General features: G+C 31.1%; 1 protein-coding gene across 11 annotated transcripts in view; it reads left to right on the plus strand.

The window, feature by feature from the left end:
- The window catches only part of LOC145280100 (calcium homeostasis endoplasmic reticulum protein-like), a 401,340-nt gene that overhangs the window by 319,910 nt on the left and 54,189 nt on the right, over positions 1–27,241 (plus strand). For all 11 annotated transcript variants that reach the window (XM_080131828.1, XM_080131829.1, XM_080131832.1 and 8 more), the window contains 3 exons: positions 13,829–13,879; positions 15,331–15,369; positions 19,717–19,897. In XM_080131828.1, coding sequence (XP_079987954.1) covers positions 13,829–13,879; positions 15,331–15,369; positions 19,717–19,897 — 271 coding nt within the window. The remainder of the gene's footprint in view (positions 1–13,828; positions 13,880–15,330; positions 15,370–19,716; positions 19,898–27,241) is intronic.

The following is a 27,241-nucleotide window of genomic DNA, read 5'->3' on the forward strand; positions in this document are numbered from 1 at the left end:
TTGCTATGTCAGAAAACTGATAAACTGAATGAAACCGGCCATTTAGTACATTCTTTGTCAGTTTTGATTATAAAAAAAAAAAAATACTTGAGTGGTGTGACCCCGTTTTGCCTTTGACCTTTTTTTTTTTTTATCTTTCCATCCTGTAATCTTGTATCCAAGAAACCTGATCCCATTTCCCTCTATTTATATTCATTTTAAACTTTGACATTTTTTAATGTCTTTTTTTTTTTTTTTTTCCAAAGAATCAGTAATGTACACTTTTCCAACAAGATAATAATTTTTTCCAGTAGATAAAGATTTTCATATTCATTTCTTCATGAAATGTCTATATATATATATATATATATATATATATATATATATATATATATATATATAAAGTTATGTTTTCTCGGTTAAACATTGAACATATTTTGAAATGATAAAATGTAGGAAAACAAACCTGTGTTTGATATATATATATATATATATATATATATATATATATATATATATATATATCTTGGTTGTTATATTCACAGTGTTTCATTCCATGTAACCACCAACTTTCTTCAGCTACTTTGTTTTGAATGTGAGAATCTTTTAGTTAGTGATCAGACCATTCCAATATTTTTCCCGATTCTGTACTAAATTCCCGATTCCAATTCTGATTGTTTATAAATCTCTAAATATTCAATTATTTTTCTCAATTACCATAAAATACACATGTGCAGATATTTTCTTAAACGTAAAAATAAACACTTATTGGGGATTTTCTATAAATTTTAGTTTTTCTTGTTGTTTAAAATCAATAAATATTTATTATTTTGATATTACTACCAGCCGTGCAAGATTTGGATTTAAACAAAATCAAATAAAAAAGACAATTAAAGAATCAATTTCGGTATTGAAAAATAGGCACAAATTTTTCTAATTCCCAATTCTGATTAACACTACTTTTAATAGAATTTTGGAAATTTTTCTGCTGAATGCAGGAATGTGTACAGATGATTATCTCCTTCCCACGGTGGAAAGATATAACACAAGGTCAGGAAAGTAGGATTTGAAATAAAAAAAAACAGCATTTTTACAAGAGAGCATTCAGGCCTGGTAGGAGCACCTTAGGTAATTAGCAATAAACTAACCCATTCTTAAAGGGCAAGAAGGCAAAACTTGGGAGAATGGACATTCTACACCTCTGCAGAATCATACCTCAGGCAATAGAGAACAAACCACCTCAATTCCATGTTAAAGATATTCAAAGATGAAAACCAATGAATTTAACGAGGTTATTAATAGTGCTCAATCAAAAAAGAGCAAGTTATATTTGTATTTATATTCAGATAAACATTTTACATGGTCACTTCAAAGACATGACAATGTTTTGGTCAGTCATTTATAAATAACCAATGATATCATCATATGATGTGAGTTCCTTATTTTTGAAAGGTTTTGTCCTTTCAGACAAAGAAAACTTGTGTCACCTCATGAGGTAATTAGTTATTTATAATTGACTGACCGAAACATTGTCATGTTTGTGTAGTGACCATGTAAAAGTACACACACACACACACACACACACACACACACACACACACACACACACACACACAAAAAAATGTGCTCTTATTTTCATTTTGATTTAAAAGTTTTTCTAGAGATGTTTTGAAAATTTTTGTCATGAATAACTGCTGCAACTCGAAAGAGGGCAATCGGTATATTTTTGGGCTGAACCTAAGCTCAACAGCATATATTTTGCCCACTCAAGTGACAGTCAGTCTCGTCACTAAAGAAAATCAAATTCATCGCTAAAATGTGTCATCCTTGTGCCTATTTTACAAGTATTTCAATGACGTGCTCTGACAAATTCTGAGCACTAGTACCCGCTTGACAACAATATTCTTGGCAAACCCGATGTAGCAAAATCTCACCTCTACACTAAAGATTCATAGATGCTATAAAGCCCTTTACTTGAATAGCTTTTTCCCTCGGACCGCTGCAATTTGGAATTCCCTCCCATGCTCCTGCTTCCCTGACTGTACTGACATGCAGAAATTCAAGTGTAATGTGAACAGACGTCTCGCTACCCAACTCCATAAATAGTATCCCTGCAAATCTGGTCCCAAATAGTAGCCCCTCACGATTAAGCGGCCTTATGCCGTGTTTGGGGTGAAACAACAATAAATTAAAAAAATAATTTTCAATCCTTTAACTGATATCTTCACAAACTGTTTCCCGTTCAACTTTATTGCGATTGATTTGCAAGATCTGAATTTTGTAAGCAAAATGATTACGGTCATCATGGCAGATTCTCAAAATGCCAGTTTCTTGTAAGAGATTACATGTTGATTTTCTGGGTGTTCCTGTAAAATCTGAATATTGTCAGAAATTATGGCTGAACAATGTTGACCAGTGTGGTCTTTGTAAGCATCTGCACACTTCCTGTCTCCCAAAATTTGGCCACTAAATGTTGAATTCTCCTATACAGTACATTGTTCCTGCTAAAATTTTTCCGGCATGGCTACTGCATCAGAGTTGATTTTGTTGCAATATACGTTTTAATGATTTTTATCTGCTGCTGTATAGAATAGAGTTGATATTTTTAGGGATCGTTTTCCATTCGTTTGATGTTGAATTGAATAAATGAAAGTTCTATTTGCCAAGAATATAGCATGTTGCATTGCCAAGTGAATCAGAAAGAATGCGAAATGGTGTTCTTGTTTGAAAAAAAAAAAAAAAAAAAAAAGGCATTGTTATTATTTGAAATTTGAATTACTAACCAATTTTCATTGAAATAATTATTTAGGACTGTCTGTAGAATAAGTATTAAACTAGTTCTTATAAATAACTACTTTATTACAAGAGTCGTTCTAAAAGTAATGCAAACTCAAAAAAAAAAAAAAAAATGAAGCGCTATGAAGGTGGGAGGAATACTATTAAAACGAGCAACCTTTTGTGTTCCAGAATTCATTTTTCTACATAGTCACCAGCATTCTCAATGCACTTATGCCAGTGATGGTGTGGTGGCTGTGCATGGGCATCCAGACTGCACATTATCATTTACATTTTTGCTGCCACTCTGAAATCAACAAACTCGTCTCTTAACCATGCCGATACCAATCGCATCAGCTTCATAAACAAAGTGAATGTTGATCAGTTCAATTTTTTTTTTTTCATGAAGAAATTCAGTGATGCTTTTCTACTTTTGATGCACGTTCATTACAGAGGTTGCTTTCTTAGAATCTCACACTGTCAATATCTACAACAGGGAAATGAAACTTTCAGGTTATGAATGCAGTTCTAATAACGATGCAATTTGCAATCCTATCTGATCTATTTGGGCAGAATAAAAAATAGAAAGCATTACTTTTGGAATGCCCCCCCCTTTTTTTTTAGTAAAAGACTATCCTTACTTTACCTAATGCATGTTAAAAATGTGTTTATCTGGAAGCCTGCGGAAAGTTTTGTCTGAAATTAGTAGATAATAGAATTTTTATATCTATTTTAAAATGCAATTATCTCTTCTGGTCAGGTGGCCATGTTGCTAAAAATGGAAAAATATTGACCACGTTACTAAACTGGGACTAAGTTAATATAAAGATAAAATTATATCCTTGGGTTATTTAAGAAATTCTTTTATCTCTAATTAAAATATCTACTAAACACGCGAGTAAAAATGGGCTGATAATTTACTGAAAATTAAATGATTGTAATGTATATATATATATATATATATATATATATATATATATATATATATATATACAGGGTATCCCAAAATAATCTGACACATTTGTTGGTAAAAATAAAATTAAATAACAATTAAATAAAGAAAATACGTAGAATGCCATTTTATTTCACACAGTCCTAAATATTAAATCAGACAAATGTTTCCCATCATTGCTAACACACGATTGTAGACATTCACGAAAGTTTTCAATAACTTGATGGATCATTTCAGGTGGAATAGCAACAATTTCAGAGTGAATAGCTCGTTTAATTCTTCACAAGATCAAGGACATTGACTGAATAGTTTTGACTTATCTCCATAAGAAAATTTGCAGGAGTTTAGGTAAGGCGATCTTGTAGGCTAACCAATATTATCACATTCAACAGTTCAATTCATAAAGGTATTCTAAAATTTAAAAAAAATGCATAAATACAGATGAATTTTGACCTAATTAAAATAAAATGGCATTCTACATACATTTAAAGAAATAAAAAAATATTTTCTTTATTTAATTGTTATTTAATTTGTTTTTGACCTACAACTGTGCCAGGTCATTTTGGGACACCCTGTGTGTGCCTAACAGACTAATATATTATATATTAATAATTATTATATATATTATTATTTTAATTATATTATCATAGTATATATATATATATATATATATATATATATATATATATATATATATATATATATATATATTAATTAATTAATGTTATAATGTAATGGTAGGATTACCCACCACTAGATTTTTAGCTTATTAAAAATGGCCAAAAGTTATACTGCGTTGACTTAAAATGAATGATTTATGCCAAATTGATGGTTGAAGATGGTTAAATTTGTGCTCATCTTTGCATTAAATACTATTTGCTATTAATCATTGACTGTATCAAACAGATACCATAGCACTTGGTTTGATGCACCTTATCATAACAAAGGACCATACAAAATTGCAGCCAGATTGGCCCAGTAGTTTCTGAGAAAACTTCTACAGTAAGTGTGGTATTGTGGTAACTAATCCTTATTAATCTCTTACTGTACATCGAATGGATACCATAATACTTCACTGCACATTATTGTAACAAACGTCCATACAAAATTGCAGTAAGATTGGCCCAGTAGTTTCTGAGAAAACTTCTAGGGTAGATATCATATTAGAGCATTTTTTTGATTTCAATAAATATTAGATTAATGAATAAAAAGAAAGATTAAAGAAGTTACATAGGTGCAAGAAAATCAGACACAAAAACGCATGTGAAGTTCTCTTATAATTTTATTATGATAAGAGATTTAAAACTCTTCGGTTTGGAGGAAACTTCAAACTAATTTTCATATAACACAATCTCCATCAGCAGAACAGTTGCATCAATCTATATCATATTTCTCTTTGTCTGCCCGTTTCACTTTTTCCTCAAAAACTACTTGACTGATTTGGTATTCCAGCTCTCTGAAAGGAATTCTCTTTGAAAATTACTCTGCATCTAACTTGTATGACATAACCAAATGTCTGAATTCTTTTATTTTATTTTTTTATATATTCTTTTCAAAATAACTGATAATAATGAAACAATTTATGTTTCTGAATTTTTCAGATGAGGATTGATAATTGTATTCTTTGGACTCCTGTTCTCATCTTGAGTGTTATTTTCATGTTTCATTTGATGTAACCTCTGACGTTTTTTAGGTGTGTCTTGTTGAACTTGGGGAATCTTTCTGTCGAAATTGGGAATCTGCACAGAATTTTTAATCAAATCCTTATTTAATCCGGATGGGTGCGAGGGGGGGGGGGTTAGTAAGCTCTTGTATTGTCAGCCATGACTGTGTAGAAGTCCTTAATAATTCAAAATTGTATTTTGAGTGTCATCCATATCGAAGATTGAACCTTCAACATCCTTGAAGACGCCTAATATAGTGGATATTGTACTTGATAAAATTCACTTGTAAGTTACACTCTTCAAGAGTTGACGGTTCAATCCTCAGTGTGGGCGACATTCAAAATACAAAAAACAAGTTACTTAGGACTTCTATCAAGTCATGGCTAATGAAACAAGAGCATGCTACCCTGTGCATTAAATAAAGAGTTCCGTTCAAATTTTAAAGATTCCTGAGTGTGACAGAAAGATTTGCGAGTTTGGCACGATACACCTGAAGAAGGTTGAAGGTTACATCGACCAAAATGTTGTGACATGAGAACAGTGGTCATAAAGAATCCAACTAATACAAAACAATTTCTCATGATGATGATGATGATGATGATGAGTGTACCATCTAGCATTTATACTTATACACTTAATCATTTTCTTTATGTTTTCCTTCTTAGAAAGCAAGTATAATCCTCTCTCATAATTTGTGAAAACATCTAACATTTAATGTATAACGAATGTAAAGGTGTGTTTGATATTTTGTTACACAGCTCGAATGTCAGTAGAATGCATACTATACACTTTTATTTTTGATGAATACACATAAGAAATAGTTACATGGTCTAACACCTGGAGGACGAGGAGGCCAAGGCATCTATTCAGAAAATCGTGTCCTATCCGCCATTGTGGATGTTTGTCATTTGGCCATGGTTTCACAATAACTCTCTAGTTCAGTAGAACACATACATTATAATGTATGATGATACAAAATGTTAAGAAAATAATAGCCAATCAAAGTTTGTATATTTAGCTGTGTCATCTTGTATAGAAGCATTTACTTATTTAATATGGCGAAACGAATGCATCTGTTTATCAAAATAAAAAGATGACTAAATAATGTCCATGATTTTAATTAAAAAAATAAAAGGAAAAACTATATCATAATGGGTGTACATTTGGGAGACCTTACTTTTTTAAGAGAAATGAATCCGTAGTTTCTTTCTCTGGGATAGAATGCATACAAAGATCCAACTTTTGACTCAGTTTAATAAAAAAAACTTGTCTGCAGAGATTGTTGAATCCCAAGTTAAAATAGTCCATATTCGGACATCCAACTCTATCTGATGATAAAATTCCTAACTTCTGACCACCCCTTTCATGAAAAGTCTGCTAAACAATTCTGATACCCAGCTTATATATATATATATATATATATATATATATATATATATATATATATATATATATTGACTCTGACTCCCTACTTCTTGTCATACTTTATCATTATGCTTTCTGTTTTTGTTGGCCGAACTATTGTTATAATAATGACTTGTGTTCAACTAATGTATACAATTAAGCGTTGACAATCAGTATTCTGTTTTGGTGTTGGATGATATCAAAATTATTTGCTATGTCAGAAAACTGATAAACTGAATGAAACCGGCCATTTAGTACATTCTTTGTCAGTTTTGATTATAAAAAAAAAAAAATACTTGAGTGGTGTGACCCCGTTTTGCCTTTGACCTTTTTTTTTTTTTATCTTTCCATCCTGTAATCTTGTATCCAAGAAACCTGATCCCATTTCCCTCTATTTATATTCATTTTAAACTTTGACATTTTTTAATGTCTTTTTTTTTTTTTTTTTCCAAAGAATCAGTAATGTACACTTTTCCAACAAGATAATAATTTTTTCCAGTAGATAAAGATTTTCATATTCATTTCTTCGTGAAATGTCTCTATATATATATATATATATATATATATATATATATATATATATATATATATAAAGTTATGTTTTCTCGGTTAAACATTGAACATATTTTGAAATGATAAAATGTAGGAAAACAAACCTGTGTTTGATATATATATATATATATATATATATATATATATATATATATATATATATATATCTTGGTTGTTATATTCACAGTGTTTCATTCCATGTAACCACCAACTTTCTTCAGCTACTTTGTTTTGAATGTGAGAATCTTTTAGTTAGTGATCAGACCATTCCAATATTTTTCCCGATTCTGTACTAAATTCCCGATTCCAATTCTGATTGTTTATAAATCTCTAAATATTCAATTATTTTTCTCAATTACCATAAAATACACATGTGCAGATATTTTCTTAAACGTAAAAATAAACACTTATTGGGGATTTTCTATAAATTTTAGTTTTTCTTGTTGTTTAAAATCAATAAATATTTATTATTTTGATATTACTACCAGCCGTGCAAGATTTGGATTTAAACAAAATCAAATAAAAAAGACAATTAAAGAATCAATTTCGGTATTGAAAAATAGGCACAAATTTTTCTAATTCCCAATTCTGATTAACACTACTTTTAATAGAATTTTGGAAATTTTTCTGCTGAATGCAGGAATGTGTACAGATGATTATCTCCTTCCCACGGTGGAAAGATATAACACAAGGTCAGGAAAGTAGGATTTGAAATAAAAAAAAACAGCATTTTTACAAGAGAGCATTCAGGCCTGGTAGGAGCACCTTAGGTAATTAGCAATAAACTAACCCATTCTTAAAGGGCAAGAAGGCAAAACTTGGGAGAATGGACATTCTACACCTCTGCAGAATCATACCTCAGGCAATAGAGAACAAACCACCTCAATTCCATGTTAAAGATATTCAAAGATGAAAACCAATGAATTTAACGAGGTTATTAATAGTGCTCAATCAAAAAAGAGCAAGTTATATTTGTATTTATATTCAGATAAACATTTTACATGGTCACTTCAAAGACATGACAATGTTTTGGTCAGTCATTTATAAATAACCAATGATATCATCATATGATGTGAGTTCCTTATTTTTGAAAGGTTTTGTCCTTTCAGACAAAGAAAACTTGTGTCACCTCATGAGGTAATTAGTTATTTATAATTGACTGACCGAAACATTGTCATGTTTGTGTAGTGACCATGTAAAAGTACACACACACACACACACACACACACACACACACACACACACACACACACACACACACACACACACACACACACACACACAAAAAAATGTGCTCTTATTTTCATTTTGATTTAAAAGTTTTTCTAGAGATGTTTTGAAAATTTTTGCCATGAATAACTGCTGCAACTCGAAAGAGGGCAATCGGTATATTTTTGGGCTGAACCTAAGCTCAACAGCACATATTTTGCCCACTCAAGTGACAGTCAGTCTCGTCACTAAAGAAAATCAAATTCATCGCTAAAATGTGTCATCCTTTTGCCTATTTTACAAGTATTTCAATGATGTGCTCTGACAAATTGTGAGCACTAGTACCCGCTTGACAACAATATTCTTGGCAAACCTGATGTAGCAAAATCCCACCTCTACACTAGAGATTCATAGATGCCATAAAGCCCTTTACTCGAATAGCTTTTTCCCTCGGACCGCTGCAATTTGGAATTCCCTCCCAGGCTCCTGCTTCCCTGACTGTACTGACCTGCAGAAATTCAAATATAATGTGAACAGACATCTCGCTACCCAACTCCATAAATAGTATCCCTGCAAATCTGGTCCCAAATAGTAGCCCCTCACGATTAAGCGGCCTTATGCCATGTTTAGGGTGAAACAACAATAAATAAAAAAAATAATTTTCAATCCTTTAACTGATATCTTCACAAACTGTTTCCCGTTCAACTTTATTGTGATTGATTTGCAAGATCTGAATTTTGTAAGCAAAATGATTAAGGTCATCATGGCAGATTCTCAAAATGCCAGTTTCTTGTAAGAGATTACATGTTGATTTTCTGGGTGTTCCTGTAAAATCTGAATATTGTCAGAAATTATGGCTGAGCAATGTTGACCAGTGTGGTCTTTGTAAGTATCTGCCACACTTTCTGTCTCCCAAAATTTGGCCACTAAATGTTGAAGTCTCCTATACAGTACATTGTTCCTGCTAAAATTTTTCCGGCATGGCTACTGCATCAGAGTTGATTTTGTTGCAATATACGGTTTAATGATTTTTATCTGCTGCTGTATAGAATAGAGTTGATATTTTTAGGGATCGTTTTCCATTCGTTTGATGTTGAATTGAATAAATGAAAGTTTTATTTGCCAAGAATATAGCATGTTGCATTGCCAAGTGAATCAGAAAGAATGTGAAATGGTGTTCTTGTTTTAAAAAAAAAAAAGGCATTGTTATTATTGGAAATTTGAATTACTAACCAATTTTCATTGAAATAATTATTTAGGACTGTCTGTAGAATAAGTATTAAACTAGTTCTTATAAATAACTACTTTATTACAAGAGTCGTTCTAAAAGTAATGCAAACTCAAAAAAAAAAAAAAAAAAAAAAGAAACGCTATGAAGGTGCGAGCAACCTTTTGTGTTCCAGAATTCATTTTTCTACATAGTCACCAGCATTCTCAATGCACTTATGCCAGTGATGGTGTGGTGGCTGTGCATGGGCATCCAGACTGCACATTATCATTTACATTTCTGCTGCCACTCTGAAATCAACAAACTCGTCTCTTAACCATGCCGATACCAATCGCATCAGCTTCATAAACAAAGTGAATGTTGATCAGTTCAATTTTTTTTTTTCATGAAGAAATTCAGTGATGCTTTTCTACTTTTGATGCACGTTCATTACAGAGGTTGCTTTCTTAGAATCTCACACTGTCAATATCTACAACAGGGAAATGAAACTTTCAGGTTATGAATGCAGTTCTAATAACAATGCAATTTGCAATCCTATCTGATCTATTTGGGCAGAATAAAAAATAGAAAGCATTACTTTTGGAATGCCCCCCCCCCTTTTTTTTTTTAGTAAAAGACTATCCTTACTTTACCTAATGCATGTTAAAAATGTGTTTATCTGGAAGCCTGCGGAAAGTTTTGTCTGAAATTAGTAGATAATAGAATTTTTATATCTATTTTAAAATGCAATTATCTCTTCTGGTCAGGTGGCCATGTTGCTAAAAATGGAAAAATATTGACCACGTTACTAAACTGGGACTAAGTTAATATAAAGATAAAATTATATCCTTGGGTTATTTAAGAAATTCTTTTATCTCTAATTAAAATATCTACTAAACACGCGAGTAAAAATGGGCTGATAATTTACTGTAAAATTAAATGATTGTAATGTATATATATATATATATATATATATATATACAGGGTATCCCAAAATAATCTGACACATTTGTTGGTAAAAATAAAATTAAATAACAATTAAATAAAGAAAATACGTAGAATGCCATTTTATTTCACACAGTCCTAAATATTAAATCAGACAAATGTTTCCCATCATTGCTAACACACGATTGTAGACATTCACGAAAGTTTTCAATAACTTGATGGATCATTTCAGGTGGAATAGCAACAATTTCAGAGTGAATAGCTCGTTTAATTCTTCACAAGATCAAGGACATTGACTGAATAGTTTTGACTTATCTCCATAAGAAAATTTGCAGGAGTTTAGGTAAGGCGATCTTGTAGGCTAACCAATATTATCACATTCAACAGTTCAATTCATAAAGGTATTCTAAAATTTAAAAAAAATGCATAAATACAGATGAATTTTGACCTAATTAAAATAAAATGGCATTCTACATACATTTAAAAAAATAAAAAAATATTTTCTTTATTTAATTGTTATTTAATTTGTTTTTGACCTACAAATGTGCCAGGTCATTTTGGGACACCCTGTGTGTGCCTAACAGACTAATATATTATATATTAATAATTATTATATATATTATTATTTTAATTATATTATCATAATATATTTATATATATATATATATATATATATATATTAATTAATTAATGTTATAATGTAATGGTAGGATTACCCACCACTAGATTTTTAGCTTATTAAAAATGGCCAAAAGTTATACTGCGTTGACTTAAAATGAATGATTTATGGCAAATTGATGGTTGAAGATGGTTAAATTTGTGCTCATCTTTGCATTAAATACTATTTGCTATTAATCATTGACTGTATCGAACAGATACCATAGCACTTGGTTTAATGCACCTTATCATAACAAAGGACCATACAAAATTGCAGCCAGATTGGCCCAGTAGTTTCTGAGAAAACTTCTACAGTAAGTGTGGTATTGTGGTAACTAATCCTTATTAATCTCTTACTGTACATCGAATGGATGCCATAATACTTCACTGCACATTATTGTAACAAACGTCCATACAAAATTGCAGTAAGATTGGCCCAGTAGTTTCTGAGAAAACTTCTAGGGTAGATATCATATTAGAGCATTTTTTTGATTTCAATAAATATTAGATTAATGAATAAAAAAAAATATTAAAGAAGTTACATAGGTGCAAGAAAATCAGACACAAAAACGCATGTGAAGTTCTCTTATAATCTTATTATGATAAGAGATTTAAAACTCTTTGGTTTGGAGGAAACTTCAAACTAATTTTCATATAACACAATCTCCATCAGCAGAACAGTTGCATCAATCTATATCATATTTCTCTTTGTCTGCCCGTTTCACTTTTTCCTCAAAAACTACTTGACTGATTTGGTATTCCAGCTCTCTGAAAGGAATTCTCTTTGAAAATTACTCTGCATCTAACTTGTATGACATAACCAAATGTCTGAATTCTTTTCTTTTATTTTTTTATATATTCTTTTCAAAATAACTGATAATAATGAAAAAATTTATGTTTCTGAATTTTTCAGATGAGGATTGATAATTGTATTCTTTGGACTCCTGTTCTCATCTTGAGTGTTATTTTCATGTTTCATTTGATGTAACCTCTGACGTTTTTTAGGTGTGTCTTGTTGAACTTGGGGAATCTTTCTGTCGAAATTGGGAATCTGCACAGAATTTTGAATCAAATCCTTATTTAATCCGGATGGGTGCGAGGGGGGGGGGGTTAGTAAGCTCTTGTATTGTCAGCCATGACTGTGTAGAAGTCCTTAATAATTCAAAATTGTATTTTGAGTGTCATCCATATCGAAGATTGAACCTTCAACATCCTTGAAGACGCCTAATATAGTGGATATTGTACTTGATAAAATTCACTTGTAAGTTACACTCTTCAAGAGTTGACTGTTCAATCCTCAGTGTGGGCGACATTCAAAATACAAAAAACAAGTTACTTAGGACTTCTATCAAGTCATGGCTAATGAAACAAGAGCATGCTACCCTGTGCATTAAATAAAGTTCCGTTCAAATTTTAAAGATTCCTGAGTGTGAGAGAAAGATTTGCGAGTTTGGCACGATACACCTGAAGAAGGTTGGAGGTTACATCGACCAAAATGTTGTGACATGAGAACAGTGGTCGTAAAGAATCCAACTAATACAAAACAATTTCTCATGATGATGATGATGATGATGAGTGTACCATCTAGCATTTATACTTATACACTTAATCATTTTCTTTATGTTTTCCTTCTTAGAAAGCAAGTATAGTCCTCTCTCATAATTTGTGAAAACATCTAACATTTAATGTATAACGAATGTAAAGGTGTGTTTGATATTTTGTTGCACAGCTCGAATGTCAGTAGAATGCATACTATACACTTTTCTTTTTGATGAATACACATAAGAAATAGTTACATGGTCTAACACCTGGAGGACGAGGAGGCCAAGGCATCTATTCAGAAAATCGTGTCCTATCCGCCATTGTGGATGTTTGTCATTTGGCCATGGTTTCACAATAACTCTCTAGTTCAGTAGAACACATACATTATGATGTATGATGATACAAAATGTTAAGAAAATAATAGCCAATCAAAGTTCGTATATTTAGCTGTGTCATCTTGTATAGAAGCATTTACTTATTTAATATGGTGAAACGAATGCATCTGTTTATCAAAATAAAAAGATGACTAAATAATGTCCATGATTTTTAAAACTGTTATGGATTTGGAAGCCGGTTAAATTATTCATATGTTGTGTATATATTTATTGTTGAGAGTAAAAAGTGAACCGTGAGTTTATTTACAAAATCCTCATAACTTTTGCTTTCTTTATTTTGTCCTTTAGTCCTCACATTCCATGAGCAATGTTCTTAGCAAAGGGGGAAAAATTGCCACATTCTAGGTCAGAATCTATCAATCTATAACATTTATTCTTGGCTAGTTTTTGACTTTGAAGTAATATTTAAAAAAAAAAAAAAAAAAAAAAAATTATGACCTTACATCAGGTGGCTTCATGTCTTGTCTGGAACGATTTCCATTAAAAAAAATGAATTAACTTAAAATTTTGTTGTATTTAATAAACCAATATTTTTACTTGTTTTCAGTTATTGAACCTTTGGGAATCTAATAAGTACTTTGATACCGAAACAATTGAGGTAAGACATTTTTTAACTTGATTTTTCAATGATTTGTTCCTGGTTGCATGTATAAATGTGTATATTTTGATTATCAGCATATGATCAAATGTAAAACAGTTTTTTTTTCATAAAATGTTTCCCCTTGTATTCTTAAAAGTTACTTGATGTGTCGATCAAATGTGTGTAAAAATTGACAAACTAATCAATTCTTACACAGATCTGATCGGAAGAGAATGCCAAGTAGCTTGAAAGAATAAAATAGCAAATATCGGTCAAGGATTGAACTTAAATAGCATGTTAAGTTTTTTTGTTTTTTTTAAGCCGCCCGGCGTTGCCTAGTCGTAAAATACACTTTATTTAAATTTGTGCAGATTCATTTTATGAGACAATTGAAAATTCTCTATTGATTATTATATTGTACCCAATATGTAGTTGTGATTTCAAAAGTTAAAAAAAAAATATATGATTTGGCTGCCTTCTTTAATTCTCCAACGGTATTCACTAACATCTGACCTAAGGCTACATGAATATCTAAACTTTAAGTTAATGCAGTTAAACATATAAATATATATTTACGCATGCATAGAGGAGACACATTAAGTTGACTTATGCCTGCCAAGTTCAACTTTTCAATTTTATCCCTTATCAACTCTTTTTCTGGCTAAAAAATCGAATTTGTTCCACAGGTCTAAATACACCATATGTAAAGTTTCAAGTCTGTAGACCAAAAATTAACAGAGTAGTTTAGAAGAGAACATTCCTCGGACAGACAAGGTTACTTTTATAAAATACTAGCAAGCCACCTGGTGTTGTCTGGTCATAAGATATTTTAATTCATGCAGATTATGTATTTATTATCATAGAGACAATTCTGTATCGAGTATTATATTGAAAATAATATATAGTAGTGAGATTAAAACTAAAATTAATATATATGACTTGGGTGGCGTCAGCTAGAATCGAAACCAAAACATACACCTCTCCATCCTCATTCCTTAGCCTCTGAGCCACGACCGACCACACACACACACACACACACACACACACACACACACACACACACACACACACACACACACACACACACACACACAACATCATCACCATCCCTTTTTTAAAAGATGGAATTACCCAATCATTGAGGACAAGATGCAAGCAAGCAAGGTCTATAGAGTTTTATAATTTTATAGATATATACAGATTTACTTCATGTGATCTCAAATACTGACAGATTTTTCCCTTGCTCTGAAATCTATTTGCATTTTCTAGAGATTAATTTATATCAATCTTTTTCAACCAATTAAAATCCATAGTATTCCTCACATTTCTAATAGGATTATTATTGCTTCATTTATTTATTCAACTTATTACACATAATATTACTCATTGATTGCAATGTTTTTTGTTATTTATGTCCCTTTTTAAGTTCTTATTAACTGCTTATTGTTTTTATGCATTCATTTTTACAGAAACTCAAAAACCCTGTAGAATCGGTAGCTAACTATCAGGTAAGTTTGTTGCAAATTATATTTTATTGTATCATGGAATTGCACTGCGTGTCAAATATTAGAATAAGTGTTTCTGTTTTTTTTTTTGTTTTTTAATTTTTTTTTTTTTTTTTTATAGGTGGTGAATATGAAATTTTAAAAAATCACATAAAAAATATTCTTATCATACAAATATGTGGTTTTATGCTAACAGTTAATTTTTGTCATTTATAATTTAAATACACTTTTGTATATGGTCCTGAAGCATGCGATGTATGGTTTAATTTAGAGGTCCAATTTTCAAAAACATTTTTAGAAACCATGAATTTTATTAAATTAGGTTGTATTTCGGCAATAACATGTCGAATGTTGCCTTCCAAGTGGTTGATTGTATCTGGTTTATCAGCGTAGATATGGGATTTTACATATCACCAAGGAAAATAAACTAATGGAGTTAAATTGCACTAATGAAGTGGTCAGTCTATTTCATGAAATTCGTTTATCAAATGTTTCTCTCAGTAAATTGATCATATCATTTGCAAACATTGCTCGGGTGTTAGTTTTTTCATTATGAATTACCCAACGAAACTGAACTCAATCCAAAGAATCCAAATATGAACTGATGAAAATATTTAAAACTGTGTTCAATTTTAAAGAGAGTTACATTAAAGGTTGAAAAATCTTGTATAACACTGTTAAAGAATATGCAAACATTTGTTACTAACTTCTTTGGATTGCTGTTGTCATCTAAAGTATTATTCGTACAATGTTTTGGTCAGTGTAACCTCCAAACTTTTTCAAGTTTATCTTGTCGGATTTTAGAATCTTTCTGTCAAACTTCTGTGCAGATTTGTAAGTTTGACAAAAATATACCTGAAGAAGATTGGAGGTTACATTGATCACAACGTTGTGCAAATATTCCATGAACAAAGCTTCTTTCCCAGAACTGTCCGCCTTTGTAACACTGTTCTGCTGGCTTGCTTCCCAGTTGAATACAACATGGTAGCCTTCAAATCCAATGTAAACAAGTTCTTGTTGAGCCGTCTCCATAAATAATTAAATTCTAACCAATTTACACCATTAATGATTACTACACTACCGCCTTACATTCATTAACCCTTATCCTCGAGTGGCCTTTGGGCCTTGATACGTGGTGACTCTCAAGTTAAAAAGAAAGAAAAAAAAGATAACAATAGAATAATCCTTTATTATGTATTATCCTCATCTAAAAATTCAGAAGCACTTACATCAATGTAATTTCATCATCATCATAAAAATAAAACTTCCAGAAAGAGAAAATTAATAATAATAATAATAATAATAATTAGCAAGAAGGAAAAGTCCTGCTAGATTGTAGATTTTGTTGCTGTTCCAGCAGACCACAGAGTCAAGAGCAAGGAGACTGAGAAGCAGAGCAAATACACGTAACTGGCCAGAGAGCTTAAAGGGATCTGGAAAATGAAGAAAGTAAAGATAACACCACTAATATTAGGAGCGCTAGGAACGATACAAAAAAACTTTGAAAAAAGAATGGGAGAGATTGGAATCAGAGGGATGACAGAGAAGATACAATGGATTTCAATAATGAAAACTGCATAAATATTAAGGAAACCCCTTGAATGTGGAGATTAACACCACACGTAAACTACACACAAACTGGACACAGAAACAGCTACAGATGCAAAACACAAAGAAACATCACATGGAATCATGAAAACTGAAATTGTATAATTGAAAAATACTGTCCCCTGTTTTTTTATTTTTATGTTTGTGAGTGGCACCACTCCAAATAATAAGGGTCACGGAGGATGGAAAAACTGAGGAGAAAAAGGATTAGCCAGACCTCTGCTGGATGAGTGCAAAGAGGACTGGGACTTGGGGAGGTTTATTGCCACTCAAATTCCAGTGAAGACCAATGGTTGCCGCCAATGAGAAATCAATGGTAAACGGCGATAATGCAAATTCTTTTGCAAAGGTTATTGAAAGAGGTGGAGAGTACTGGAAATCTGGGGAGATTTATTGTCACTCAGACTCTAGGGAACACCATAAATTTTTCTCAAAGAGCAATCTTTGATGATGGCTTGTGTGAGTACTCCTAGTGAGTAAATAATAATAATTGGCAAGACCAGTGGAAATTTCACCCAATGAGAAATATATTTAATACACAAATATATTTTGATAAAGTAAATATTTTTCTTGAATAGCACACAAAATTAGTCTTTTTGGACAGAAAAACTAATAACATGTAGCAAATATGAGTTTATTAACATTTCTATGAAAAAAGTGTCCATTGTATTTTAATGAGATTAAACAATTGAAAGAAACGTGCAAAGAACAGCAGGGAAGGTGTCGCTATTTTTATATGGTTAAAGACGGATGATAACACCTGGTTGGAAGAAAGTCTCTAAAAGGAGACAATAGGTAAATAGCAGGACTGCACACCATCAGGCAGTAAAATTTAAAGTTTGCACCAGTGGAGAGAGGACTCAGGGAGGAGCAGGCTTGCCATGGCTATACACTAAGGAGGAGAGAGTCTGAAACAGAATGCTGTGGTCCTCTTCTGATGATCTCAGACACACTGAGTGGAGCTGTGGACTTGAGAGTACTGGAAGGGTCAGTGTTTATACAAATCTTGAAATCTTGACCCAAAATGAGCTAAATTAATAAGTACTAATAAAGACTCAAAAGGTAATACTATGCTACATAGTTCAATACAAATAATAAGATCACATTGTAAGAGACAATCTTTAATTTACTCTTGCATCTGCACCTCTTGGCAATATTTATTTGGCCCCTTTTTTTTTGAATGTTCCCTTTTTTACATAACATTTAACTTCTTTCTTCAGCGAAAGAAATTACGATGCATTTTTTTTTTCACACTATTGCAACAATGATCATATATTATTATAATGATATTTGAAAATAAGGCAACATTAAAGGTAGGTCACTATTATATTCTTGTCCAGGGTTGCCAGATTGGCCTTTTTAAAGCCAAATTTTACAAATTTGGCCTGTTTTGAAAGCAGTTTGATTTTCAAAAAACAAATGTATTTGGCCTTTTTACAGTATAACATACGGACTAACTAAGAAACGAGTAGAATATTATATATAGATTGAATATTGATATAAATAATCAAATCCACTTTTCCTAGCTGTTTTAATATTATTTAAAATATTTAAATTGAAAACAACAAAACATTCTATTACAATTTTTCAAAAAGATGTGTCCTTTCTTTTGAGAAACTTTTCGTATGACTTATTCTGTATTATTATTTGTCTGTTATGCCTCCTTGGGTGTCCTCTTTATAATTATCTTTGCAATTTCATGTTGCAATCAAATTGAAAAATATTTACACTATCAATACAAAATCATTATACAGATCAAATTGTGTTAAATATTCCATCCTTTAGTTATCAAAAATCCCATTAATTTTTTTTTTTTCTGCATTATTTGTTAATTAATCCAATTTCATTCTAAAATATTCTGTTTTACTGTTGGTTTTTATTTAATCTGCCAACTTATTCAAAAAATATATTAATTTAAAAATCAATTGCTAACTAGATCTAGATTGGGAATAAATATTTTAAAAAATGCACCTCATAGATAGAAAAACATTAATTGATTGTAAAGTTTTAATTAAATTATTTTTCGTTCTCTCTCTGTCTAAGGAAGTAGCTGATCCTATTTTTTCTAATGTCTCTCTCTCTATATTACTGTAATTTCTTATTCTTTTAAAAAAAAGTATAAGGACCATGCTATGATTGGAATCATCTGTGTGATTTACAGAAAATGATGGAATGTGGTGAAAAAATTTATTTGTGATTTGTTTTTCATTTTTCATGCAAACGATGACCAATGTTTTCAATGAAAAATATATTTTTATCAGTACAAATTGAAAAATGAAAACAATATTCTTGAATAATTATTGGACAATTTTTATGAAACTTAGAAAATTAAAATTCTAATCAAGAAAAAAAAAAACTTTATTGTTAGGTAAGTTTCATGACTAAATATTTATTTTTTTTAAATAACAAGCAACTGATAGCAAACATTTTTTAATATGATTTTTCCCCCTTTTTTAATGATTTTTTTTTGTTTAAATCAAGATAATATTTTTATTTTTTTAATTTTTTTTTTTAAATAATAAATCAATGATAGCAAATATTTTCTTTATGATTTTTGGTATTGGTGCTCAGCATTTCGACACTTTCCAGCGTTTTTTGTAAACCTCCTGGACGATTCTGGTGTTCGCTCAGAATTGTGTGCCCCTCCTCCTCTCTGGTTGAAGATATAAACAATGTTTTAGCAGTCTTCAAATAATACCTTAGATTGAAAATCTTTTTTCTTTTTTACCTTTGTTGATGCAGGCCAAACTGATCACAGAATACAGCAACATTGTGACTCAAATCACTGGTGCCATTCAAACTCAATACGGCCAACTTCAGAAACAGCATCGAGATTTTGCATCTCACTTAAACATTCAACTCCAGCAACGGCAACAACAACTACAGCTGCTGCAGCAGGGAGGAGGACCTCCTCCACAGACTGGTAAGGATAATTTGTTTATATCACCATTCTTTTTTTTTTTTTTATCAACAACTAGTTTTATTTGCCTGGCAGTGTTTTTATTTTAAGTTTTCGTTTAGGTTATTTTTATTTTCTCTTTAAACTATGCTGATATTTATTATTTTCCAAAATACTTTACTTTTTTTTGTTTTGTTTTGTTCTAAGCCAATGAAAATAACTCTATATTGACAAACACGTAATTACATCCTTTTTCTTTTTTTTTTTTTTTTTTTTTTTTTTTAAAGATGACATCCGTTTGAAAGTTATTTTGAAAATAATTCTAAAAGAATTAAAATAGTTTGGGGAAGAATAAAACCGAATTATGTGTTATTGTTTTTGACAACATGCTGCAACAATCTAGCAAAAAACTGACAAATCAGAATCAAATATCGATTTTTGTTATTGATGAAAAATTCATGAAAGACTGATTTTACTTTATATATTAGATAATGTTATCTCTCTATTTTAGTGTTTATATATATACTAGCATGGGTGCCTGGCATTGCCCAGGAGTTTGGAGGTGTATGCTGAGCAAAAAAAAAAAGAAAAAAAAAGGGGGTCAATTTTTTTAAACTTTAACCCCTATTATGACCCCTTAACATTTATTATTTTGGGCTCAAATGAAGTTATTAAGTTAGATCCATGTCCAAGGAATCTATATCTAAAATTTCAAGTTTTTAGACCCAAAATTGTCGTAGGAGTTTGGTAGAGTTCCCAAAGATCAAATCTTTGCACTTTGACACCTTAACAGTCAAATTTCTGGCCGAAAACGGATCACATAGATTTTTCTTTTTAGAAATTTAACATTGTGTTTCATACCTATGGTATTTCTGTTTTTACAATAAAGAAAAGAATTCTGCATTAATTAAAATATAATATTTATGCGTATTTTACACCCGGGAAATGCCAGATGACCTGCTAAAATATATATATATAAAGTGAGCGTGTGTGTGTCTGTGTACATTTCCCTACGCAACAACTCTGTCAATTTTTAGTCTACAGACTCAAAATTTGATATACAGGGTACTGAGATCTGGAAAAATCGATGTGATCGGTTTTTGGCCAGAAATTTTGCTGTTAAGGGGTCAAAGTTCAATGATTTGACCTTTGAGAACTCTATCAAACTCTTCCGACAATTTGGGGTCTAAACACTTGAAAATTTAGATATAGGTTCCTTGGACATGGATCTAACTTAATAACTCAATTTGAGCCCAAAACAATACATTTTAAGGGGTCATAATAGGGGTCAAAGTTAAACAAATTTGCCGTTTTTTTTTGTTTTTTTTTGTTTAGCATACACCTCCAAACACCCGGGCAACGCCGGGCACACATGCTAGTATATATATATATATATATATATATATATATATATATATATATATATATATAACATTAAGGAAGGTGATTCAGTCTATTAAGATCAGCTTTTGAAATATTGTATAAAAAGCGATACTTGTCTTTGGTCGCTTGATGTAAACTCGCAATAAATGCCGATTCTTGATAAGCTGTTATGTAACATGATGTGAATATTTGATTATTTAAAGAAAACATTTTAGTTTGGCATAAAAGGGTTTTGTTTTTATTTTTGTTCTTTTTCAATGTTTGATTTATATGTTGAAAAAAATATAACCTTTTTTTGTTTGTCAATTTTGCATGGAATGAGCATTTTAGATAAAATGCCTTTGGTATCAGTTTTTTTTGCAAACCACAATTCAGTTGTTTTTTACATCTGACATGATCACTCTTTACAACATCTTTTCTGCAATCAGGATAATTCTTATGATAGCCCTGTGACATTATTTTGATTTTTTTAAAAAATCTATTATATAAAGAGCAGTTGTCTGTGTGCATGTTTGTATGTCCAGCTAAAAGTGAAAAAAAACCCAAAAAACTACAAAACAAACACCTACAAAAGTTGGTATATTTTTTATCAGCATTGCTCCAGATGAATAATATTTAAAATTTAGAAAACATTATTCATTCTATGAGGGTCGTCAACCAGGTCAAATTTTTGGGGGATGGACGGCTGGTCAGTGTTATTATGTACTAAATTGAAAAGAAAATGTGGACTAACTCCATCAGAAATTTATTCTGTACAGGAGAGTTGTGTGTGTGTTTGTGTGTGTGTGTGTTCAGCTGGAAAGGAATGGGCTGGATAGAAGAGAAAGCAGAGTTTGGGGAGAGGGAGGGGGAAAATGAAATGGGACAGAGAAAGGTAGAGGAGAGATAGAAATTGTAATAGAAATAGGTTACATTTTTGCCCCAGGCAACGCTGGGTAACGCTGCTAGTAAATAAATAATTACACCATAAAAATATCTTTTATTTAGTAACTGACGAAATGTAACTCTAATTCATTACTACGCTAACCAGCTCAGTATGAGATGGGTGACCATTTCGGAATACCATGCACTGTATGTAGGAGGATGTCAGTGGTTCCTGCAAGAGCTGCAAAAACCTAACGGTGTCATCTCCCTATACATGCGTCTAGGGACTGTTTGTGAATTTTATACTCCCATGAAACTTCCTCCTTTGTCGGAAGCTGGTTCAATCCAGTTATGGTGAGTGCCGCTCCAGTACAGGGGAGGAGAACATAGATCATTGTTTTTGTTAATTTTTTTTTATGAAGTTTACTTAAACCATTTCCTCATAGTAAAGATTCGTCCAAGGTAGGTAACTTGGGTACAAGTTGCATAATTTTATGTATTTAAACTCAGATTGTATAAACATGTTTTTTTGGGTCCTTTTTTTTTTGTATGTCCGAAACATGCATTGTATGGCAGCTATTTAACTAAACACTCAGTTATAATTCTTCTATCGATTTATGTAATTTGATTGTCCACTAAAGAAGAAAATCTTTATAAAAAAAAAAAAAAAAAAATCCACAATCTTTCATATTATACTCGTAGGGCTACCCAGTATGGTTAGGGCAAAATTATAATAATAATACTGCCTCCCCCCCACCCCATCCCCAGCTAAACCTGGCCCAGTTGACCCTCAGAGAATGAATAATTTTTTTTTTTTCGAAATTATAGATATTATTCATTCCAGTTAAAGCAGGTCAAGAATATACCAACTTTGTAGGTGTTTGTTTCGTAGATTTTGACTTTTAGGTGGACATATGCATATGCGTCACAGAGAATCGCTTTTATGTAATAAAAAATATATAGGGAGAGAGAGTAAAAGAAAACTAAACAATAAGTTGAAATCCTCAAAATTCATTTTGCAATAAAGTCAGAGTAAAAATAATAATGGTCCAGTTTCAGTTTGAATTAACAAAAACTCTGTCTCTACAAGAGGCTCATTATGTAATTGATCCATGGAGGACCAGTGTGATATGGTAATGCTATTCATTCAATGCATAAGGGCAGACTGAACATTTTCTATCTCTCGTGGGGAGGGAAAGGACATCAAGATTTCCTGCTTTTTTCATACACAAATTTGCTGTTGCTATCTATGTCATTATTGAACACTGTGTCCATTTGAACAAAAAATCTTTTGAGGAAGAAAAATAATATTTTAGACAAAAATTAAGTTGACATTTTTCTTTTTGTTAGACAATGGGGTTGAGAAACAAACTCCCTTTACTTTCTATATCAAATTTATAGAAATTATTTGTAGTCATTTAGTATTAAACTTATTTTCCAAACAAAAAATACAGAAAAACTCTTCAAAAAAATTTTATGTTGTATGTACCTGAATGGCAATGTCATATTCCAAAAAATCCCATAAATTGATCTAGTAGTTTTATTTTTAACTAAGAAAAATCAACTTTTACAAGCAAGCAAAAAGAGACTGTTTCGTGTTGCCATCTTGAAGAAAACAAGAAAAGTGTTCACAATAATTCACACGTGTGAGAATAGCCTTGTAATGCTACCGATTTCACATTAATCACTAAAAAGCGCAAATTTTGATTTTCTTATTTAAAAAAAAATACTTGATCAATTTACGTGATTTTTTGAATATGACATCTTAATTCTGCATCATAAAGATTTTTCTTCGATTTAGTTTTTTAAAAATAGGGTTAACTCTAAATCAGCACCAAATTATATAGATATGGAAAGTTAATTTCTTATCATTGACTTTTTTTTATCTGTTTGGCTATTAATATCATTATTTGTTTGTTTTTTTTATTTTCGTTTTTTTTTTAAATAATATTTATTTTTTTTAAATGATATATTTTTAAACTTATCTGACTCTCTTGTCTAAAGGTTTCACCATAGTTTGCACTGAGAGCTTTAAAAAAAAAAAAGAAAAGAAAGAAAATGGCCGGCCTATGTACCTGACACCATCCAACTAAGTAATCACACCAGCCATCTAAAAGTTGAGGATAAAGAACTCTATTTCTAATCTATTGAATTTAATTTTGTTGTAATCCTATTACTTTTATAAGTGTTTTTATTTGAATATGAAAGTTTTTTTTTGTCCATCTATACGAACTACAAAGGTTGTTCCAAAAGTAAAGCCTCTTATTTTTTTTTAACTTAAAATGTTGAAGAGCTACAAGTAACAATTTGTGCCCCAGAATTTATTTTTCTACATAGTCATCACCATTCTCAACGCATTTTTGCCATGAATTCAATGACACATCTCTGCTTTTGATGCATATCCATGACAGAGGTTGTTTTTTAGTCTCACACTCTCAATATCTGCAACAGAGAGATGAAACTTTCAGATCATGAATGCATGAGGTCTGTCATCATAACAATACAATTTGCATTCCCTCTCTCACCAATCCAGGCAGAATAAAAAATAAAATAAAAAGGTATTATTTTTGGAACGTTGCTCATATTGACATCAAAATTGTGCTGATTTAATCTGGTTATACAACACAAGATTTTATAATATTGTATATATAGTAATCTGCAAACGCTTACAAACAGTTTTGGATATTCCTCATTTGCATATTTATTTGTTAAGTTTTTAATGAATTAATATTCTATGATAAAATTTCTTTGTCTCTGATCCAAGGCAGATATGATGAAGTGCAGTATCAGACCAAATACGACACTAACAAAAAATAAAATGATTCTTGTTCAGAATTCCTCTTAAATTAAAAAACAAAAATAAAAGAAAAATTTGAATGATGTATGTATCCAGAATACAAAGAAAATATCATATTCCAAAAATCATGTAAATTACCGGGTAGTTTAATTTTTATAAAGAAAATCATTTTTAAATGATTAATGGGAATTTGTAGTCATTGCAAGTTTGAATTGGTTATTTCCCTTGTTTTTTTTTTTTTTTTTTTTAGATTGTTTTCAAAATGGCAGACAAGCTTGTAAATGACTCATAAAATTTGATTTTTTAAATTTAAAATTGCTTGATCAATTTATATGATTTTTGGGATATGATATTTTTGTTTTATCACAACCGTATGCATCATACAGATTATTTATTTATTTATTTATTTGAATATAGCAGGAATTCTGGACAAGAATAAAAGAAAAAATATAGCAATTTTATTGTAAAACCTCTTAATACAAAATTAATACCACTCCTGGGTTGCTTATAAACATTTATTTGTGTTTGAGCTTAGTATAGGGTCTTGTTTTCACTTGCATACTTGGACAAAAAGAGATACATTTATATTATAAAATTACCATGTAACTGTAAAATAGTTTGTTTACTTGGGTGTTTATTTGGTAAATAGATATTTTTTTGCTACAAGTTTTTTAAAGAGTCTGGAGGACTTTTAAAGAATACTAGATCTCCAGGGATCTAAGCAGTTTGTTTAGTAGACAACTCGTAGCCATTTGAGTTAGTGTAGGCTAGACAAGAAAGCAGAAGTTAGAAGTAAGAAGGTTTAAAGGTTGATATATAAAGGAATAAAGGTAATTTTTTTAACCTCTGATTTGGCATGAGCAGATATTACAGCTAGTTTATTATATTAATATAAAAAAATTTATTTAAAAAAATAATTTGCTTCATATTTGCAGAAATTTGCTAACAGCAAATTTCTGCAAATTTTCTCGGTTAAATGTTATTAATCTAGTTTCTATAATCTCAGACTGCATCCGGTAGCTTTATAAGATATTTTGTGCCGATGGGGGATATTTCTTTTCCATTAGAACAGTTCAGTTGCTTGACCCTGGCTTAAACAATTTGAACTGAATAACATTTTGATATGACTTATTTATGGAGAACAGACATCTAAGGCATGAGATAACTGTGGAATTATTCTCTGACTGTTAAGAATGGCTAGCAGAGAGACCCGCCGTTGCCTGGGATTGAATAAAGATCAATAAATGTTTCTGACTTATAATACTATTATTGTCATCGAAGTCACACCCATTTGTATTGTCCGTTCTAGTCGGGGACTCACTGCAGTGCAATGCGAGGAAGCTTCACTTACCTTCCCACAGTAACTTAGTCCACAATATTCTCCATTACATTGTAGAGAACGTACTGTTAATTTTATAAAATTATTTTTATTATATAATGGCTTGAAGTTTAAAATGCAAAAGTTAAGTATCATGGTTTAGTGGTGCTATAATTAGAACCATTCATTTCAAATATGCTCTTGTTTTATCAAAGAATGATTTTATATGCTGGGCCCTTCTGCTTGTGTAGTAATATAAACTTTTGAAATGCACATGTGATGTTAGACTGTATAAGAGTGTTAACTTTGATTAAAATCAAACTATTCCTTCTTCAATTGGATTTTTTCGATGATATTGCAAGTATTCCAAACACTCCCGGGTGCATAGAGTACTTTTGTGTAAAATTTTTTAAAACTTGGCTCAGCCGTTTCAGAGTCCATAGGGATTAAACTCGCACAGACACACACAAAGTACTATTATATACAAGTAGAGATTAGCTGTGATAAAAAGAACTTTTAAGAGATAATTGATACCGCCTGTGTAGGTGTCTGTATGGAGGGTCTATAGTAGAGCAATAAATCTCCAACTGCATCTCTTATGAACCAGCATTGTCTGGGTCCAGTGGCAAGGAGAAGTCCAGGAGAATTGGAAACAATGCTGAGAAAGCAGAGAGAGACTGATGTCCACATTGAAGCAAGGATTGTGGACATTTCTTGAAGCAGCAGTGTTTGACTCTGATGCCAAGAAATCAAAAATGATTGAAAACCATGCCGAGATAAGCAGAGAAAGACAAATGTTACTTTAGAGTTTTTCTTTTCTTCGACTAGTTACAGAATAAAGGATTAAGATTCTTGTCTATTCTATATAATCTATAATTGGAGAGAAGATATATGGACTCATACTTTTGCAAAGAGTAATGTTGTCGCCCAAACAGAACTCAAATTCGGTATGCCATGAGCAGAATCCATGTTTGTAACTATCGTAGCAAACTAATCCCCCCCCCAA

The sequence above is a fragment of the Euprymna scolopes genome, chromosome 7, assembly GCF_053919585.1.
Source record: "Euprymna scolopes isolate OS-2025 chromosome 7, ASM5391958v1, whole genome shotgun sequence".
Lineage (NCBI taxonomy): Eukaryota > Metazoa > Mollusca > Cephalopoda > Sepiida > Sepiolidae > Euprymna > Euprymna scolopes.